At 34.3% G+C, this 9,907-nt stretch overlaps 1 protein-coding gene across 1 annotated transcript; it reads left to right on the top strand.

Moving 5' to 3' along the window:
• Positions 1 to 1,727: 1,727 nt before the first annotated feature.
• On the top strand, positions 1,728 to 2,582 carry LOC135226730 (uncharacterized protein K02A2.6-like). The gene has a single exon (XM_064266439.1). The coding sequence runs from the start codon at positions 1,728 to 1,730 to the stop codon at positions 2,580 to 2,582; it is 855 nt and encodes a 284-aa protein (XP_064122509.1).
• The last annotated feature ends 7,325 nt before the right edge of the window (positions 2,583 to 9,907 follow it).

Below are 9,907 nucleotides of genomic sequence, written 5' to 3'. Positions count from 1 at the left end.
TTTATTTTGGAAAAAACGTGTCCTGAGGTGGTGCATATATATATATATATATATATATATACTATATCAAAATATATATATATATATATATATTAGATATATATATATATATATATATATATACATATATATAGTATACATATTTATATTATATGTATATATGTATGTATATATATATACATATATATATATATATATTATCTATATATATATATATATTATATATGTGTGTGTGTGTGTGTGTGTGTGTGTATGTATATATATATATATATATATATATATATATATATATATATATATATATATATATATATATATATATATATATATATATATATATATATATATATATATATATATATATATATATATATATGGGGCAAATTAGCTCCAGCATGTCGTAACCTCGTGACGTCACACCTCAGGACAAGTGAACGGCATACCGAGTGAGTAGTACGTAAAGACCACAGATGGCAACATGTAAAAGCCTAACATGAATAAAAATAATAAAAACATAACAAAATAAGCTAATGACTGAGAGAAGAATGAAGAGGGCAGTATGGCATAGCGAAATGCAAAATGCGTCGTCCGTCGTCTGCAAGGAAAGAGAGATGTCTCCGCCTACAGAAGTTAGGCCACACATCAGCTGACGAATGTAAACAAAACTTCGGGTTTAGGAAACGAAATTTGCAACATATTACAATAAATTTATGAATAACATTGATTTATATAACAAAATATGCATATTGCTATCGTAAAATATGGATATATATCGCAATTTCATGTTTACACAACATAAAAATAATAAAAACAACAAAATAAGCTAATGACGGAGGAGAACGAAGAGGGCAGTAAGGCGGAACGAAATGCGTCGTCTGCTAGGAGAGTGAGATATCTCCGCCCACAGTGGCTGTAGGGCCGGAGTCTGGGCCGAATGCTCAGTGCACTTCGGGAATATGCCGTCCGGTGTGCCGGTCCGTGGCGGCAAGTTGTTGTAACGGATTCACAATAAACCTTGTATCCGTCCCTGTATTTAATTATGCTCGTCCTAATAGCTTTTCAACAAAGAAAAAAAATGAGGAATGAGACAGTAAATAGTTTGTATGCTGACCTCAAGGCTTTAGCAAAAGATTGCAACTTTGGTAATCATTTTGATTCAAGAGTCAGAGGTCAGTTGTTTATGGCAGTGGACAATGAAGTATATTTTCCCAATTTAGTTGCTTTGAATATTGATCTCCAAGCTATGACCTCTAGTGCAATTTTAGAGAGAATTTTGAACGTGGAAAAAGCTTTTGTGGGTGAGAGGAACGAATCACAGCCACAGGTTAGTTCAGCGAGAAAAGAAAAATCATCTTGTAAGCATTGTGGTTTTCCTCATGAGAGTATAGACTGTTGGTTTAAAGATCTGACTTGTAACATTTGTAAAAGGAAAGGTCATCTAAAAAGGGTGTGTAGAGAGGGAAACAAAGATTTGTCTCTTCATAGGCCTAGTAGTGTTAAAGCTAGGTATAAGGCTTCCAATAGAGGGCTGAAGATAAGAAGGCTGTAAAAACTATTGATGATTATGAAGACAATAGTGATGATAGATTGTTAAAGGAAAGGTTTTTGCTCTTAATTCTGATGAATTTTATTTCAGTATTAATCAGAATTTAGTTCCATTTGAGATTGACGGAGGCGCTGCTGTGTCCACTATAACCAAAGAGTGGGTATATAAGTTCAAACTAAATATGGAACCATGCAATAAAAAGCTAAGAGGTTATGATAATATGAAAATTGATGTCTTAGGCAAAGTGTTAGCTCCTGTACTTTATAATAGCAGAAAGGTTTCGCAGGTATTTTATGTTGTTGATTCTTGTAATACAAATTTGTGTGGTAAAGATTTAATGCAGCAAGTAGGTATTTATCTGGCTGGAATAGATGAAGGTACTAGAGTAATAAAGGTTGCTAATGTGAGTGCAGAAAAGCTGCTAGATAATTACTTGGTAGATTCAAGTAAACCTATTACTGGTGTTTTGGCTAAGATTCATTTAAAAGGTAATGCTACCCCAAAGTTTATGAAAGCACGCACAGTTCCTTTTTATTACAAGAAAGTGATTGAAGATCCCTTAGATAAGCTAGTAGCGGATAAAATGGTGAAACCCATATCACATAGTGAATGGGCAGTTCCTATTGTACCTGTATTGAAAGAAAATAAGGTTGAAATGAGGATTTGTGGAGATTTTAAAGTTTTGAATAAACAAATTCATTGTGACAGGTATCCGTTACCAAAGATAGAGGAATTGTTATCTGTTGTTGGTAAGGGAAAGTTTTTTTCCAAAATTGATTTAAAGAATGCTTACCTTCAAATACCTGTTGATGAGAAAAGTCAAGAGTGCTTAGTAATTAATACTCATAAAGGATTGTTTAAATATAAGCTCTTACCTTTTGGCTTGTCCTCATCTCCTGGTATTTTCCAAAGGTTTATTTCTCAACTGTTGGCAAATGTGGAGGGTGTAGCTGCTTATTTAGATGATATTATTGTAAGTGGTGCTACCAAAAAGGAGCATGATCACCGATTAAGAAAGGTTTTGGAACTTTTGTAAGCACATAATGTACAAATAAATAAGACTAAGACTGTTTTAGAGGCTGAATCTATTGAATATTTAGGATACCACATCTCAGGTGAAGGAGTCAAGCCATCTTCAAAGGGACTGAAAGCTATTTTAGATTGCCTATGTCCTACTTCTGCTGAAGAAGTTCAATCTTTTTTAGGTATGATTACTTACTATTGCAAGGTTGTAAAGAACTTTTCTTCTAAGCTAGCTCCCTTGTATGATTTGTTGAAGAAAAATGTAAAATTTAGATGGACTTCAGTACAGCAGAAGGCGTTTGAAGACATTAAAAGAGATTTTTCAGAGTCCAAAGTCTGACTAGTTTTGATGGGGATACTTCTTTAATCATTGAAGTGGATGCGTCTCCTGTAGGTGTGGGCTGTGTTTTGTTACAAAAGGTTGTTGACCAAGAAAAAACCATTTATTTTGCAAGTAAAATACTATCTAAAGCAAAAAGGAACTACTCTCAGTTAGATAAAGAAGATTTAGCTCTTATTTTTGTTGTGAAACGTTTTAGATATTTTTTGCTTGGCAGGAATTTTGTTGCTAGAACTGATCATAAACCATTACTGGGACTTTGTGGAAGAGGGAAACAGATTCCATGTAATGCTAATTCTAGAATACAAAAATGGGCTTTGTTGTTATCTCAGTATGATTATGAATTAGTTCACAAACCTGAGAAGGAAAATGTAATTGCTGATGCCTTAAGCAGACTGCCACTTGATGATTTTCATTCTGGTACACCAGCTGAGTATGTTAAATTGGTTGAATTACTTGATTTTGATGACATTCTTTTCAGGAAGTTAAATATTTCACCAATAAGGATGCTGTATTATCTCAGTTGAACAATTGTTTGAAGCTGTGATGGTCAAAGGAAAATAATATATGTCACTTCTGGAATATGTCTCTGTAAAAGATGATTTATCTCACCATAATGATGTAATATTGTATAGAAATAGAGTTTTGATTCCTGTTGAGTTAAGATTTAAGGTTTTGAACCATTTGCATTGTGGGCATAATGGTATAAATGCTATGAAAGCTGAGGCAAGGAATTGGGTATGGTGGCCAAAGATAGACCAGGACATAGGAGAAGTCACACAGAATTGTAGTATTTGTTTTAAGAATTTTACAAATCCTCGAGCTCCTACATTGTCTTGGCCTATTGTTGGTAAACCATGGTCTCGACTGCACATAGATTATGCAGGACCAATTGATGGTAAATCTTTTTTGATAATTGTAGATTCTCATAGTAAATTTTTGGATATTCAGTTTTCTAGTTCCACTACTTCAGCTGTTACCATTGGTCATTTGAGGAAGACATTCTGTAATTTTGGTATACCTGATATCATTGTAGCCGATAATGCTACAAATTTTGTTTCTCAAGAGATGGAGTTGTTGTGTAAAAATAGTATTAAGCATGTAACAGCAGCTCCTTATCATCCATCCTCCAATGGTCTGGCTGAAAGGGCTGTGAGAACATTCAAGGAGGGCCTGGGAAAATTCAGACCAGAATTTGTAGATTTTTGTATAATTATAGGAGGACTGTGAATTCTTCCACGGGTAAGGCCCCAGCAGAAATAATGTTCGGCAGGAATTTCAAAGGTACTATTGAATCAGTTAAACTGAAAGACAAATCTTTAAGGAAAATGAGGGATGAAATTTTCCAGGAGGAAGGTAATTTGTATAAATTCAATGATGCTGTGTTTGTTCGTAATTTTGGGAAAGGTTCACCATGGGTGGAAGGAAAGATTGTGGAAGTACTTGGGTTGAGAAATTATTAGGTGGAAGTACAGAGTTTTGGTAATATTTGTGGACAAGACATGCAGATCAGATTATGCATAGATATATGGGTGACTTTAACCAATCCAATAAAGAAGTGTTATCCAATAATTCTAAGTCATCTGTAAATTTGAGTGATTCTAGTGCTTTCATTTCAGACACTAATGTATCATGTGATAATAGTGGGGCTGAAGAACCCATAGAAGTAACTGTAAATAATGATAGTGAATGTTCAGTACAACCACCAATGTTAAGGCGATCCAGTCGAATAAGTAAACCTCCAGATCGACTTGATTTATAGATAAATACAAGTATGCTGTATTTATCATGTTTTATTTTCATATTTGTTCCATATTTTGGAAGAAGTATTGATTCATTTAATTGTATGATGTTTTAAATTGGAATATTATTGCTTTTCTAGGGATAAGGGATGTAGAGTTTTAGATTAAAAAAAAAAAAGTAATCCTTTGTTAATTCTGATTCTATTCCCTGCTGTGAACGTCTTTTGTTTTTGAGTTCGCGGTTCCGTTGTGATGAGATGCGCCCGGTTTGCCGATCTTTGGCGGCAAGTTGTTGTAACGGATTCACAATAAACCTTGTATTCGTCCCTATATTTAATTATGCTCGTCCTAACAATAATGTTGTTAAATTAGTGCTGCATTATGTTTAGATATATCTAACTAAAATGTATAACTCATACAAGCCGTAAACTGTGAAATTGAGAAGAAAGTATTTCTTCGGCATCGTGACTAGCAACAGTAATCATGTAATGGATATAGGACTGAGGAGGGAGCTAAAAGGCGTGGCTTGTGACGTCATGGATCAGCTCCATGCGCTTTGATTGGTCTTAATTTTCCCCATCCCTAAACTCTTCCAGACTTGGGAAATATGCAGCCGGGTGATTTATTATTAGGTAGCCTGTTTATGGCATCACTGTATCAAGCGCCCAAACAAAGCATCCCATCTTCTTTCGTGACCCATTCTGCTTTTGTGTTCATTGTTTTTGTGCTTTTCTATTTGAGTGCAACTGCTAAATAAGCCATCATTGGGCCAAAGAAAGTTCCAAGCACAAAAAAGGCGAGAAGCACAATAGAATTTAAGAAAGAACTTTTAGCAAAGTATTGGAGGAAGTTGCATGCCGCTCTCAGTGAGAAAATCCCTACAACAAGAACTGCTGTTAGTGAATTTAAGGCCAACTGAGGCTGGTTTGTAATTATTATTATAAAGGATTATTTTATCCAGACCTCTGAGCCTAAAACGCCTCTTATCTGGCTGGTTTTCAGGAATTAATCCTGGAAAAACAGAAAAAAAACATAGACTTTATTTATCATCCCCTATAAACGGAGTTTATAGGGGATGATCGAAATGCTCCCGTGCACAAACGTATTCCTTCATGATGCAGTGCATCTAGTGTTTTTAAAGTAGCTTCTGAGGCAGATGAATATATTGGGCAACAATAATCTATTATAAATAGTACTGTTATTATTATTATTATTATTATTATTATTATATTATTATTATTATTATTATTATTATTATTATTATTATTATTATTATTATTATTATTATTATAAAGGATTAGTTTATCCAGACCTCTGAGCCTAACAACGGGTGGTTTTCAGGAATTAATCCTGAAAATAAATTATTTAGACTTTATTTAGGAAACCGGTTTTACTTAGGAACATAATGATCCTATTAAATACAAAATCTTTACCTTCAGCAAGAATGCCTTTCAATGTCGTTTTTCTAAAACATAAGTTTCTTTGATGGTTCCAAGTTGGATAATCAATTAATAAGTGTTGTCCTGGCATGTACTACATTTCACTGGGTCTGGATGTGGATTTGACAAATGACCGTGTGAAAATCTAGTATGGCCTATACGTAGTCGTGTTAGTAACACTTCTGTCGCTCTTTCTTTTTAGATGATGATATCGATGAATTAACTTCGCTTTTAATATTTCTCAGTTTGTTTGTAATTGGCACTGATGTCCATTCTATTAGCCAGTTTTGATATATTAGAGGCTTAATTGAGGTTATCTGGTCTGATACTGGGGCATGTGTCATTGTTGATGGAATAGTGCCAACTAATTTGGAAGCTGTATCTGCTTTTTCGTTTCCTCCAATTCCCACATGTGCTGAAATCCAACATATTTTTATTAATAGTCCCGATTGAACAAGTTGGTGTATTTTTATTTGGATTTCTTGTACAAGGTGATTTGTAGACTTGTACTTGTTTATAGCATCAATAGCACTTCATGAGTCACTGACAATTATGGTGGAAATTGTTCTCTTCTCAGATAGTATGTCTAGTGCTATTCGTATGGCTGAGCGTTCAGCTGTGCCTACTGATGATATTGGGGGAAGACTTATCTTAACTAACTTATCTTTTGAGAATGCTGAAGCTCTTACTCCTGTGTTGTTTTTTTATCCATCTGTATATATCATAAGTTGATCGTTTCTTCTGATGTGCTCCAACGCATGTTGGCGGTACATTTCTGTGTTTGCCATATTTCTTTTTAGTAGATATGATAGAGCAGTACGTACTTTTACCCTTCAAAGTCCAGGGTGGTGGGAATTCCATTGCTGGATGGAAAATTGGTTTAATATTATGTGAATTCATTAAATATTTGGTTCTTTGTGGGAAAGAGCTAGCTATGGTTTTCTAATCTGTTATAATTCAGAAAGCAGGTAGCAGCGGGGGGTCTAGGACAGCTGGCCACGGCCGACTGGCCGTGGTCCAGCTAGCCGTGGTCCAGCTGGCCGTGGCTGACTGGCTGCAGCTCAACTGGCCGCTGGGGACGACTGGCCGCTGTCGACTGGCCACAGCGGTAAGAGAGAGAGAGAGATTTTTATTATCTTTTGAAGGAAACTAGTTTTTATTTTTTTTTTTAAATCCCCTTTTGATTTTTGTTATTGGATATACACTCTTTCGAAGAAAACTGGTATTTATTGTTATTAATGGTTGTAAACTATTTTCTTTTTTTTTTTAAATGAGAGCTTGATACTTTGCCAATTGGACTGTTACCTTTTTTAAATACATTGTTGAACTTTGTAATTATTGTTAATGGTTGTAAACTATTTATTTCATGTAGTATGCATATCATTTTTGAAAAGAGATTTTCTGTAAGAAAAGAATAATACTTAAAAGGTAAATTTTATTAAACAGCTGAATTACATAGAAGTTACATAAAAGCTGAATTATTGGAATAAAAAATCTAGGAAAATAAAAGATAAAGATAAAAAAAAGTTAAATTTCACTAAAAAGCTGAATTATTGAATAAAAAAAATCAAGAAAATAAAAGATAATTAAGGATAAAAAAAGTTAAAATTTCATTAATAAGTTGAATTACTGGAATATAAAAACTGCTTAAAATAGCAGCTACATAACTATATATCTTAAGAGAAGTTATGAGCAATTCCTCTGATACTCTAAAATATTTCTGTTCTCAAACTGTAGCACCATTGATTTTATACGAGCATCAGCTTCTCGGAATTTCTTCAATTTTATGGGCGGTGTTTGACCAGCAATCAACTGTTCGTAATAAAGATCTCGTCCTCGTTGCACCCTTTTCAAACTATCGATAAACTTCCATATTGTTGGATGTTGCATCCCTAGTTCATTTTGCAGCCTACGATGAGCAGCTTCGGCATGATTGTTGGTTCTATCCTCATCATTTATGCATCGTTCGTAAACATTCCAAGTGTGTAACGGAAAAAGGGGAGAACGTCTGCCATTGCCCCTTCTGTTCATTCTTCCAACATAATTGTCTTCCAGCCAATCTAGAAGTTCTAGAAGTTTCTGTGGAAGGTCATCTGCTAATTCCATTATAGCTGCTGTAATACGATCGGGTGGTACAAATGCTAAGGCAATTATCATTTTAGCACGCAGAGCAAAACTGGCGTCAGTATTGTATTGTTGAGATAATCCCAAAGATGTTAATTCTTTGTAGACATTCTGCGCAAAGTGGAAAAAACAGCCCCTAATATTAGTAGATGGGAAATAATATTGAAGACTTTTGAAATGCCCTATTTCATAATCACAGTATATTACTTCTGGCTGTAGACTTGGTTGAATTTCTAAAAGCATAGAAAACAATTTATCATAAGTTGTACGTAGTTTATTTGGAAGTAGCGCGTAGATAAACGGATGCATACCACCGTGCATCTCACCAAGAATCACATACACTTGACAAAAAAGTAGATGTGTATTGCTTTCCTTTCCAAATATAATGATTCTGCAGGATGAATCTTGGTTGTCTGCTAGAAGAAATTTCTCCGATCCATAATTTTGAATATCAACAGGAATAACCAATTCTTCTAAAGACGTAGGATTAGGAGGGTATGCAGGCAAATCTTTACGTTCTCTTCTCACCATTTTTCGCAAAGCTCTATGACTAGGCATAACTCCTTGGCATGCTTCATTAACATTTTCTAAACATTCATTAATCACAACAGATGTTTGTTCCATTGTTTCTGAAGCCCGCAATTTTATTTTCGATATCATTTTTCCTTTTTCTACTTGAGCGGGGTCGGCATTATGCGAATGCTCACTGATATTTTTTACAATTTCACCATTCTTTACATGTATTCTCGCCTTGCATAGTCTTCTGTTTTCACATCTCCAAAACTCTGTGATATTATCAGCTCCATGTCTATCAAAAACGTATGTATAGCCATCTCTCACAAACTTTCCTTTGCCTCGCTGTGAGAGTATACCTGATGTCATTGTAGAAGGTTTACTCCAACTGAATATTTTTCTCTCGTCTCTTCGTCTAATATAGATAGTACTGTTGCTTTGTATAACATAAGCATGGTGTTACGTCCAGTTGCCCATTTGGTATGTGATAGTTTTTTCAATATGACTAGGGCTTTTATGCCTTTTGCTTTAACGTATATATCTGAGGTGTGCTTTCCAGTTCAGGTGCTGATCAAATACTATTTCTAGGTGTTTAACATTTGTGCAGAATTTAATTTCGGTATTATAAAGATCAAGCTTATTTGTTTGTTGTTTTAACCATCTTTTATCTTTATAGAAAATTATATTGCATTTGTTTTATCTATTGAAAATTGGAATCCTACTGAATTTGCCCAGTTGGTGATATTTGTGATGGCTGTATTGAGGATTCTTTGGGCATGTCTTATAGTGCTACTTGTATAATATATGGCAAGGTCATCAACATACTAGCTGTTTTTAACTCCTTTTGGTGTATTTATTATATATAATTGATTGCTAAAGCAAATAGAGTACAGCTTAAAACACTGCCTTTGGGGATTTCTTCTTCTAATTAATAAATATTTGAATAAGAATTTTCTATTCGAATCTGGAAAGTTCTATCTGATAGAAAATTTAAAATAAAAATTGGTAAGTGGCCTCTTATTCCTTCAGAGTGAAGTTTTTCATGATATTGTGTCTCCATGTTGTTCATATGCGTTTTTTATGTCAAAAAATTTTGCCACTATTTTTTCTGATCAAATCCTTTTTTGATATGATCTACTAGACAGGTTAGTGGTTCAAGGGTTGATCGACCAGTTACTGA

The sequence above is a fragment of the Macrobrachium nipponense genome, chromosome 15 (assembly GCF_015104395.2).
Source record: "Macrobrachium nipponense isolate FS-2020 chromosome 15, ASM1510439v2, whole genome shotgun sequence".
In the NCBI taxonomy this organism is placed as follows: domain Eukaryota; kingdom Metazoa; phylum Arthropoda; class Malacostraca; order Decapoda; family Palaemonidae; genus Macrobrachium; species Macrobrachium nipponense.
The sequence above is the reverse complement of the archived record's forward strand: the minus strand, read 5'-3'. Positions and strand labels throughout refer to the sequence as shown.